This window comes from Engraulis encrasicolus, chromosome 14 (assembly GCF_034702125.1).
Source record: "Engraulis encrasicolus isolate BLACKSEA-1 chromosome 14, IST_EnEncr_1.0, whole genome shotgun sequence".
NCBI classification, from domain to species: Eukaryota; Metazoa; Chordata; class Actinopteri; order Clupeiformes; family Engraulidae; genus Engraulis; species Engraulis encrasicolus.
The window spans coordinates 26,805,532-26,817,826 of NC_085870.1; the positions used below are offsets into that span (position 1 = coordinate 26,805,532).

Below are 12,295 nucleotides of genomic sequence, written 5' to 3' on the forward strand. Positions count from 1 at the left end.
GTCCCCACTACCACCATTCCCAGGATGTGTGTGCGTGCGTGCGTGTGTGTGGACATGCACTGCACAATGTTGCATGGTGCATGTACATCATGTTGCTCACTACAGCAGATTGTTTGACTCAAAAACATGGCCAACGACGTTCAACCTTTCAAACAGGCAGTGCTTGAGTTTGAGTAGCGTTTAATGTAGGCTAGGCTATCGCTAATCTGCAACTGCCCAGCTCCTGCAACTGGGGGTTAACCAAGGTGAATAGTGGACGCACAGTGTGCAACTTTTTTCACCGTGAGGGAAACCAATGTCACCCTTGTGTGCATGACCAATACACATTTAACATATCATACATCTGCAAGCAACTTCTCTAGTTTTCAGAACTTCTTCAGTAGAGTTTAAGCTTACTTAAAGGGACACTGTGTGAATTTTTTTGTTGTTTATATCCAGAATTCATGCTGCCCATTCACTAATGTTACCTTTTTCATGAATACTTACCACCAGCATCAAATTCTAAGTATTCATTATGACTGGAAAATTTGCACTTTTCATACATGAAAAGGGGGATCTTCTCCATGGTCCGGCATTTTGAATTTCCAAAAATAGCCATTTTTAGCTGCAAAAATTACTGTAATTGGACCATACTAGAAAATATTTGTTTATTACTTAGTAAACTTCCATGTAAAGATCAAATTTGGCAATAAGGCAGCCCAGTTTCAATGAGCAGCATAGTTGCAGTACCCTTTTTGACCATTTCCTGCACAGTGTCCCTTTAAGCTTAATTTGAGGTAACTGGGACGCTGTGACGCCTGGACAGCTAGGAGTAGTCAAGGGTGAAAAGGTGGGTTTTCAAGACTTCAACTTAATTTGAGGTAATATCTACATAAGGGCATCATGTGACTCATTTCAGGAATATTAATAACACATTGTTGATGCTTATGGCTGTTGTCATAATGTGTCATTCGCTTTTCCCACTTGTAGCGGAACGCTCTGACAAAAGTTACATTTGGGGTTTTCTGACAGCAGACCGTGAAAGTGGTCGCGAGAGTCATCGTTCACTTTCTAAGGACTCAAATAAGCATCAGCTCGGGACAGTGATTAATTAAACTTTGAATCCTACCTGGAGCCCCTTTGAACCTCTGGATGATAAGGGGATATGCTGGAGTCCATGGTGTCCATGGTGACACGTCTGCAGTTTCGCATGATTCGTCATGATTGACTCCTTGCTCTGCCCTCCATTCCTCTGCAGGCGTGTGTGTGCGTGTGTGTGCGTGTGTGTGTGTGTGTGTGTGTGTGTGTGTGTGTGTGTGTGTTTGTGTGTGTTTGTGTGTGTTTGTGTTTGTTTGTGTGTGTGTGTGTTTGTTTGTGTGCATGTGCATGGGTGTTTGTGTCAGTCTTGGGTTAGCAGGGCTGGCTTTCGCCTGACGTGTGTGAGAAGCCGCGTTTTGTTGCGAATGCAGTGGGAAGTTTTTAAAGCTTTGCACGCGGCGCGCCTGCATCTGCATGAAGGTATTTTTGGTTCAGCTGTCTCTCGGCTGTCAGTGAGGAAGCTCATCGAAACAGAACAAAAGTTGGCAGAATGTTCACACTTAAACTCTCTGTGATATTGTCAAGACTGGGCCTTGTCCACTTGCCATGCTCTCTGTTAGTACAACTATGGAGGCTTCTGATGTGGAGCACAACTGGTGGGTTTTAGAAAATGTCATTGCAGTGTTTTCCATACAAAGACCATTTTGTGGCACAGCACCACAGAATAATAATAATGCTCCTTAATTTCCCACCAGGGATCAATAAAATTACTCTACTACTACTACTACTACTACTACTACTACTAAAAGCCGAGCACCACAAATTTGTCCACAGTCGCACATGCATGTCAGTGGGGGCACAAGCTACAAAGGCAAAGACAAACAACTGAACATTTTACACACAGTCCATTTAAATACAAGTGTCATACGGTTATCACATTTATTTCTATTTGAAACTAAAAAAGAAAACTGTCTTTTTGAATAAAGGTATCACTATAGGTACGTCAATTATTGGGTAAAACCTGCCTAATACCTGAACAATCATGATCTTCATCCTTCCGTAGAAAACTTTGGTAGTGCTGACTTTCATGTTCTTTATCATTTAGCCCATTTTAGCCAAACCCTTTTTGGGAAAAGGTGCCCTACCTATTAAAACCTAAATATCTCAGCCTCCAAAGCACATAAAAACATGAAGTAAGTTACATTTAAACGCTAGAACTTTCATTTTGCAAAGGAATGTGTTCATTCAGCTCTAACATCCCCACATTTTTAATAAAACAGCTCAAATCTCAAGAACCTTAATGCAGCGTATATGTCGCTCCAGGACACAATGGATTAGGCAAGGCAGAGCCCAGTTTGCTTTCCCAGTGCACTCATTCTATACATCTGTGCTTTCTCCTCCGCAGTCTTGTGGATGACCGATGTGTCGTACAGCCAGACACGGGAGACCTCAATAACCCTCCCAAGAAGTTCAGAGGTAAGACAGACTTTCACTTTTCTCTAAAATGGTTTATTTATTTATTTTGAAATGGGAACAATGCCCAAAGAAATGCGACACCAACACCAAGCAGGCTGCACCCTCCCTCCCTCCCTCCTTCCTTTCAGCTTGGGCAGTGGAGTGTGTCTTGTGTCACTGAGGCAACAGGCCGTGTCAGTGGCACACACCTGCAGGCAAGAGGCCTACCTAGGACACTGGTGCTTAGTGTGTGCTGCTTAGCAGGACACTTGTTCACCATGATGAACGATAATTACAGTACCTTCGCCAAGGTTATGTTTTCGGTCATGTTGGTTTGTTTGTTTGTCTGTTGGTTTGTTTATCTGTTTGTGTGTCAGCAGGATTATTCCGAAGGTTATGAATGGATTTTGATGAAATTTTGTAGAGATGTTGGTACATTTTGGTGGTGATCCAGATAACGATGTTGATCCAGGAATTTCAAAAAAGATGCTTCACCATTGCGGGACAGGTCGAATTTTGACATTTCAGTTTCTAACTCCACAAAAACAAGGCAGAAAGACTTGAAAATTCTTATATCATACTACAGGCGTAGGATTCCACAGCGTGTAGACGTTATGGCGTCAGTTACCCCATGGCTTTGCCGGAGGTTTGCGCTCTCTGAGTGCTTCTAGTTATATTTATTATCTTTTTTAATGCTTGTATGTGCAGAGTGGTGAGCAACATGTCTGATCTGGCTTAATGAGTTCATGTATGCAGTTGTGTGATCGATAACTTCCCTCTGGAGCAATCAAGTAATTCTGATGCAGATCACTCACTTTTCTATTCACATTACAAGCCTGTTCTATTGTGGTGAAAATATGACTTCAACTATGTTTTGCTTTGTAATAATGTTACAAATATAGCCTGTCCTGGAAAAGTAGAAATCCCCTCGCGGACCACCTGAGCTCTGTCACGGACCACACTTTGAGAACCACTGGTCTAGGTCAGGACTGGACTGGCCATCTGGCACAGCGGGCATTTCCCGGTGGGGATTTTTTTATTATTTTATTATTTTATTCTGCGCCTCTAATTATGAGGGGCCCCTTTCAGCCAAAAGTGCCCGGGCCCTATTTCCCCCCCAGTCCAGCCCTGCTCTAGGCCATGGCCATCTGTTGTTACTGTGCAGAAGCGGTGAGGTGAGCAGTGTACATACTCTTCCACAAAGACTGTATGACTCACACTGTACAACAAACACACAGTACAGCATAGGATATTTTGTTATTGTTATTTATGTATCCAGGCCAGGGCCAGGTGTATGGATTGCAGCACATGCACATGTGCCAAAGCCTGAGCCTTGCAGTATAAAATGGACTTTTCCTTTCCAAAGCTCTATTGGGCCATGGAACCCAAGGCCATTCTTGAAAGGTGTCTGCATTGCGGAGGGAGGGAGTGATGGAGGGATGCAAAAGCAAGGACCAGCGTTGTGTGAGGACCAGCATTGTGAAACCGGAAACCTGTATTGCATTTTCAATGGTGGCCGGCACAGTGGCTACACGGCCCCTAATTAACCTTGCATTCACCTGGCCTCCCCAAGGCTAGCGGCCGCTAACAGCCAACTCAGCTGGGGGGCTGACAGCAGTGTGTGTGTGTGTGTGGGGGGGGGGGGGGGAGATGTAGTGCGTGTGTGCGTGCGTGTGTGTGCGTGCGTGTGCATGTGTGTGCATGCGCGTGTACTATGTGTGTGTTTGTGTTAAGCCTGTCACGATATACGATAAGTCAATAAATCGGACGATAACTTTTTACAAGAACGATCACTTTTCTGGCCCCGATAAGTAACGATAAGTTATTTGCGTTATGTTTTGTTTTCCCTCTCTCCCTTTCTCTATCGTCGCCGTAAGACTGATGGCTCGTTATAGGCCAACGCAGCGCAATGACGCTTAAATGTTGGTGTAATTTTAAGTTTCAGTGCAGTTCTGGTTGGAAAAAGTGCATTGATCTGGCTACTTGCGTCTTTGAAATAGAACGCTGGTGTTCCCGCGCGTCGCTTAAGCCTCGCCCTCGACAAAGAATCAGCGCTAGAGACTAGGAGCGCAATATTCTTCCAGTCTCAGTCAGCGCATCTGCAACGTTCCTCAGAGAGGGGAATGAACAGCTCCAACACGGAGGCAAATGTTCATTTTGAAACATGCGCAGCAACCCAATATCCACGACGAAGACGTGTTTGTGCAAACATGAAATAGTGGTGCCGTCGCGACAAATATGCTCTGAGGCTGTTATTTTAAACCTCGCCGAGTTTTCACTATTATTTCAATGCGCCTCCTACCCCGACGTTCGTTATCTGTTCTTTTTGTGATTTTCGCTATATTTCTTGTTTATTTAGACCTAACAATGTGAGTAGGCAGTCCGCAAGCAAATCATGAAGATAAGATTCGTGGATTTAAATCTGTCACACCAGGAGAACGTGAACGGTTGAGCGCGCTACAGGGGAAACAGATGGCGACTCATAACTCATAAGAAACAATGTATGGGCGTTCATAAAGGACTTTAAAGAGCGCATAATTGCAACTTGTTCCAGTCGAGGGTATGAGAGAGAGAGAGAGAGAGAGAGAGAGAGAGAGATGGAACTTGTGCATCTGTTCATGCTCTTTTGCTTTTTGCTGATGTTGAAATGCCTTTAACAGGGCTGATTTGGGTTTTGACTGACAATTAGCTAGTAACAACGTGCATTTGTTTGAAATAAGCTGTCTAAGTAATAATTTGTGAATTAACAATACCCCACCAAGGTTATTTTACATCACACCATGGATAGGCCTATAAGCCATTCAGTGTGCTTGAGAAAGATAAATAACAGAAAATGTTAAAGAAAGACTTTAACTTACCTTAATAATAAATACAAAAAAGCCTATTTAGAGCCTATTGTGCTCCATGAGGATGTATTTAAAAACGTATATATATCCCCCACCGTGATGCTTTAAAAATGTGAAGGGGTGTAGTCACATTTTTATTGCATTTTTACGTCATTATATTGTTTGACACATTTCTTCTTGGAGCAGGCGTCAATCTTAAATATTTAAACCTCTGAGTCTGCTGGCTCAAATGTTACATTCAATGTTTCAAGAAGGAGGCCGCACCTTGCATAGCAGTGTTTTTTATTGCACATTATATTGTTTGAAAATGGCGAGAGAGACAATATTATCGATTATCGCAATAATTTCTTGTTATCGTTATCGTCTGGCAAAAATTGTTATCGTGACAGGCCTAGTGTGTGTGTGTGTATGTGTGTCGGGGGGTGATGGTGGTGACAAGCTGGAGGGGGTTATGTGTCCTTGTGTGAGCCTGAGCCCTGTACTGCAATGTCCTTTGTTCAGTGAGTGTGCATAGTAAGCGTCTTGCATCACTCTGGCAAGTACAAATGCAGTTCGGCCGGCTATGTTGGTGGCTCTCTTCCTCCTCTACTTCCATTTTTAACTTGGAACCGTGAAGTGATTTTTTTGTCTTTTGAATGGAGTCTGCTGAATGCGCTTGTTGTGTGGGACCGGCAGTAGGACTCAATTGATGACATTGTATCCGGGCCAAGAATTGAGTTTTACCAGGGGGGGGTACAGCAGCTGACGAAATGCAGGCAAAATAATCTCGATTGTCTGCTCGCTCTGTCAGCGACCGTGGACAAAAAAAGCAACCCGACTATAAAAAATGCACAGACATTTTGTCGTACTTGAAGATTGTGGGCCTGCGTCCCAAATTGTTGGAAGCATTAAGGCCCGCTTCCTGCTAATGTAAGCAAAGGGACTTGCATTAGGGAATATGGCTGTGATAAATGACTCCAGCACTTAGCGGGGTACGATGAACCAGTGCCGTCTCTCTTTTTTATGGAATGGGCTCAGTTAATGTAAACCCATTCAAAAAGCCTCCATAAAAATGTTCACTGTGACATTCCTTGTTCTGTACCTCATTCTGCATTCTGTTCCAGTCGCTGTGGTTGAATAATTGTGGCTGGGCTTCATAAGTCAGCTTCCACTTAGGTACAGTAGACATTTGGCTGATATTAGTTATTGCAGCGAGGCTTCTGACGACGTGAGGCATATGTCACCCTTCCACTGACGTTGTACTGCTTTCAGCGTGTGAATACCTGAAGACCCTATAGCGTTGTAAAGAAGTTAATACACTAAGTGTATGCATCAAGACGTGTCAGTGGGCGTGTAAGATTCTAATGATAAACGAGGTGGAGTGGCGTGCTTACCTCTGTCCAAGGGCCACCTCAAACACTGACGCCCTCCATGGATTGGACGTCCGGTTCGGTCCTGAGCTTTCCCCCACATGGCTCTCCTCCGAAGTTCACAGTTGTAGGGGAAACCCCACATCAAACCACAAAATCCCAAAATCCCAAAGTACATCAACAAAGTGGCTAAGTAAGTGCACATAGGGCTTTAACACTGGACTGCCCTCTGTTAGCTGACGCTAGCCATGGACCCAGCTCATTAGCAGCTAGCGTGTCCACGTTCACAGGTGACTCTTCCCCATGTGGCTCTCCCTGTGATCCTCTGACGGTGACCTATGACCCTGATAGACCCCAGTGGGATGTGAATGTTTTAGTGTGCTGTCTATTTCCAAGATGCGCTCCCTGACAACTGTGTAAGCACACTGAACACAAGAGCGACAACGGCGATGGAAGTAATTGACTTAATATAGAGGAGCTGGTGAGACAAAAGCAAGAGGTGATTTGAGCGACAGTTTATAGTTGAACTTCAGCGTATATTATGGTATATGATTAGATTAGATTAGATTAGATTATACTTGATTATGAATGATGTGGTTCGGCGATAGCCGCCACAACCAATTGGAATGTCAAAATGATTGGATTCTGCTTTTGACGGTCATACAGTACTCTGTCACTTTTATCGCTTATGTCGCTCTTGCTATGAAAACAGCTCAACGTCCCCCTTGTCTCTTGTAGTGTGTTGTTTGGGCAGTTGGAGAAATGGGTTTTCACAAAAAGGGCCATGCTGACTGAACTAATGTCTGGACTTCACTTTGTAAAGTGTGCATTGCCAGATACAGTATGCCTATGCCTAATTAAACACTTTCAAATGGTATTTTATGTAACAATATCATGACGGTTACATTATACAATTAAAAGGGCCACATAGCACAACACCTAGTGATGGAGTAATTTGTGAAGAGGTGCCCTGGTTACCCCATAGTTCATTCGGCTGACCAGAGTTTTAATTCAGATTTGATTAATGAGTGCCTATTGAGGAGAGCTTATCACAGTTAATACATAGTCTACAATACTTACAATACAATACTTCTCATGGAGCAGTCATATCTCTAATCTTTATCAAAGCATCTCATTTAATCAGTAGGTGTGTGATATGCTTGCAGCCTATTTGCTAGTGTTATGCCAAAGTTAGCGCTCTCCCCTCCCCCCATGGTATGCACTTTGATCAAGATGTCCTTTTTGATTAATTTTAATCTGCGATAGACCATGACTTGCAGTGGCTGCTCAAGTAGGCCTGTCACGATAACAATTTTTGCCAGACGATAACGATAACAAGAAATTATTGCGATAATCGATAATATTGTCTCTCTCGCCATTTTCAAACAATATAATGTGCAATAAAAAACACTGCTATGCAAGGTGCGGCCTCCTTCTTGAAACATTGAATGTAACATTTGAGCCAGCAGACTCAGAGGTTTAAATATTTAAGATTGACGCCTGCTCCAAGAAGAAATGTGTCAAACAATATAATGACGTAAAAATGCAATAAAAATGTGACTACACCCCTTCACATTTTTAAAGCATCACGGTGGGGGATATATATACGTTTTTAAATACATCCTCATGGAGCACAATAGGCTCTAAATAGGCTTTTTTGTATTTATTATTAAGGTAAGTTAAAGTCTTTCTTTAACATTTTCTGTTATTTATCTTTCTCAAGCACACTGAATGGCTTATAGGCCTATCCATGGTGTGATGTAAAATAACCTTGGTGGGGTATTGTTAATTCACAAATTATTACTTAGACAGCTTATTTCAAACAAATGCACGTTGTTACTAGCTAATTGTCAGTCAAAACCCAAATCAGCCCTGTTAAAGGCATTTCAACATCAGCAAAAAGCAAAAGAGCATGAACAGATGCACAAGTTCCATCTCTCTCTCTCTCTCTCTCTCTCTCTCTCTCTCTCTCTGATACCCTCGACTGGAACAAGTTGCAATTATGCGCACTTTAAAGTCCTTTATGAACGCCCATACATTGATTCTTGTGAGTTATGAGTCGCCATCTGTTTCCCCTGTAGCGCGCTCAACCGTTCACGTTCTCCTGGTGTGACAGATTTCCACGAATCTTATCTTCATGATTTGCTTGCGGACTGCCTACTCACATTGTTAGGTCTAAATAAACAAGAAATATAGCGAAAATCACAAAAAGAACAGATAACGAACGTCGGGGTAGGAGGCGCATTGAAATAATAGTGAAAACTCGGCGAGGTTTAAAATAACAGCCTCAGAGCATATTTGTCGCGACGGCACCACTATTTCATGTTTGCACAAACACGTCTTCGTCGTGGATATTGGGTTGCTGCGCATGTTTCAAAATGAACATTTGCCTCCGTGTTGGAGCTGTTCATTCCCCTCTCTGAGGAACGTTGCAGATGCGCTGACTGAGACTGGAAGAATATTGCGCTCCTAGTCTCTAGCGCTGATTCTTTGTCGAGGGCGAGTCTTAGGGGTCTGACACACCAAGGCGGTAAAGCGGCGCGGAACGGCCACGGTTTTTACCGGCGTCAGTGAAAATACATTGAAACCTATCTGTCCTTACACACCAACCGGCGGTAGTCGGGCGTCAGCGGCGCGGGAGCCGGCTCCGCGCCGCGCTGCATTTGGAAAATAGAACTCGAGCGTATTTTTCACGCCGGCGACCGGCGGTGTCTCATTCAAATGAATGGCAAAGTAGCATGCTAGCTTTGGCTGTGGCTAGGGTTTTGAATAGGACTGGCCGCGCACGCCGACGCTGTCAGTGTGCAAGGCAGAGAAAAGCACGCCGGCCAAAACTAAGCAGAAAGACCGCGTCCGTCCTGCGACCGTTCCGTTCCGCCTTGGTATGTTTTGGCCCTTAAGCGACGCGCGGGAACACCAGCGTTCTATTTCAAAGACGCAAGTAGCCAGATCAATGCACTTTTTCCAACCAGAACTGCACTGAAAACTGAAACTTAAAATTACACCAACATTTAAGCGTCATTGCGCTGCGTTGGCCTATAACGAGCCATCAGTCTTACGGCGACGATAGAGAAAGGGAGAGAGGGAAAACAAAACATAACGCAAATAACTTATCGTTACTTATCGGGGCCAGAAAAGTGATCGTTCTTGTAAAAAGTTATCGTCCGATTTATTGACTTATCGTATATCGTGACAGGCTTATGCTCAAGGATGTTCTGCTGTGGTGGCCTTCATGGTTGGCACTCACTTGAAGGCTTTGCATGCACCTGCAGGGTCGCAGTCACTGTCTGGTGTGTGTGAGTGTGTGTGTGTGCGTGTGTGTGTCCGTGCGTGTGTGCGTGTGTTTACCACATTTTCAAATTATTTCTCAGTGCTTTCTCAGTCTGACTGACTTTAACATGCCCTTCATTAGAATTTGAGAATTTTTAACCGAAAAGCGTTAGCTCTACTCTTTACCCCATCTTGCCTATTTGCTGTACAGACAGCCACATCTCACCATGTATGGTTACAACTGTCCTGTTGAATTCAGAGTCAGAAATGTTGTATTTCAAGCTGTCAGATGTGGATACTGATACAGTATGCTGTTTATTTTTCCTGACAGCTTTGGGGGAAAGCTAAGCAGCTTTCATATCGCAAGGTCAGGCGATTCAGGACTTCAGAACTTCTGTGATTGGAAGAGCAGTGCAGTAGTCCTGTGCCTTTTACCATAAACTTGGAAAATTTATGGTGGTTATGTTTTTAAACATAAAATAAAACTCAAATCAAAACTGTTATTTGGGACTGCTGATGAGGATGCATAGTGGCTGAGTAGCAGTTACAGGAGTAATGCATGTTGAAATGTACTCTACTACTCTACATCTTCACTTTACATTGTGGCCACATTTACCACCATGACTGCACATCAACTCCTATTAGCACATGGAGTCATGCATTAGTCATTACATATACAGTATACTCATTACTTCCTGTGGTCGGACTCATTTGTTTTATTGGATAAAAGGTCCAATTGTCTTGAGTCTGTGGTGCCTTTCAAACTGAACTTAAAAGCAGTAAACCCCAACCAAATGGATGCAGTGTAAACCCCAACCAAACGGATGCAGCCAATGATAAACAGACTGTCTGCATCCTCCCACTGATGAGTGTGAACAACGCCCAGAAGTGGTGAGAATTTCACGCTGATTTGTGTTAAAACACAGTCAGTGAAAGTACAAAAAAAAACTGAAAAAACTTTGTTTTTGGGGTTCAGTCAAAATGACATTGAAGTTATTGTGACTACAAAGTCATCAGCATTTCCTGACAGTGGACTTGCAGACAGTCGTCCAGACTGTGTAGTCCAATCCTCCTTTCCCTCTGAGTCACTTTCAGTTGTTGAAAGCTTGTAGTAAATTCAAAGAGCCATGATGAGCTTGCGGCATTATGAAGTAGGCACTCTGCACTCATCAACTATGTGCAGCTGTCTGATAGTCCGGTGAGAAGTGCGGTCAGACTCTAAATACTGTCCATGTACCATCCAACTGATTTTGTTTATTTGATTTAAGTGTAACCCACAAAACCACCCCCCCCCTTTGATCCCGAAAACACTTAGTGTCTCTCTAGTGCTGTAGTGTGGTGGTGTGTGTGTGCGCACATGCCCTGTGTGTGTGTTCCTGTGTGTGTGCTGACATGTGTGTGCGTGCGTGTGTGCGTGTGTGTGTGTGTGTGCGCACGTGCGCTTGTGTGTGTGCGCTGACACGTGTTTGTGTGTGTTTGAGTGTGTGTCTGTGTCTGTGTCTGTGTCTGTGTCTGTGTCTGTGCATACGCGTGTGTGTGTGTGCGTGCGTACATGTGTGTGTGTGTGAGTGAGTGTATGCTTGCTTGCTTGTGTGCTTCGGGAGGGGTGTCATTTTTGCAATGTGCTTGCTCCAGAGATTAACTTGTTTGGTGGATGGATGTGTTTGTGAAGTCTGCTGAAAGTAAAGTGCATCTGTCCCTTGTGTACTGCTGAAAGGGCATCCGTGGGATGCGAGGGGAGAAACAACAAGTGAGATCACTTATGGTTTCACTGGCCATTTATGTCTTGTACTGTAAATGGGCCTGGGCAGACCATCATTTCCCACATGTGATGTGACCCTGCTGAAAGGACAAAGGAGTTTTGCAGACACAAAGACTAGCATTAGCAAGAGCAATCGCCATAGGATTTGTATAGCACACGTTATCATACATAACTGTCGTCATGTCAGTTACAAAGCTGTTATAACGTTGCCACATTATTCCAACCATCGTGTTGTTCTAACCACTTGAGCCCTTTTGTTTAGCATTTTTAGGAAAAGCGTCTGGTCGCAGAGGCTTCTGCATATTTATTTGCTGTTGATGATTTGTTAAAATGGATGTAGTCGACTGTTATTGCCTGTTATGAGAGAATGTCTTAATTCATGTTTTTGAAAGACGGATCAAGCCATTGGGGCCTTCCACTATCAAATTGATCTATGATGGTCACTCATGCAGTTGTTTTTGGGTGATAAAATGGTTATTTGTACACTTTGTCTGATAAGCTTTTCCGCATTGTGAACCTGCTCTGGCCTTTAGTACATGGGCTGAAAAAAAAAACACTTTAAAAATATCCCCAACAGTGGAGCACATCAAAGGATG

General features: G+C 43.6%; 1 protein-coding gene across 2 annotated transcripts in view; it reads left to right on the forward strand.

The window, feature by feature from the left end:
* The window catches only part of itpr1b (inositol 1,4,5-trisphosphate receptor, type 1b), a 275,465-nt gene that overhangs the window by 11,230 nt on the left and 251,940 nt on the right, over nt 1-12,295 (forward strand). For both annotated transcript variants that reach the window (XM_063215285.1, XM_063215286.1), the window contains exon 3: nt 2,423-2,493. In XM_063215285.1, the coding sequence (XP_063071355.1) occupies nt 2,423-2,493 (71 nt within the window). The remainder of the gene's footprint in view (nt 1-2,422; nt 2,494-12,295) is intronic.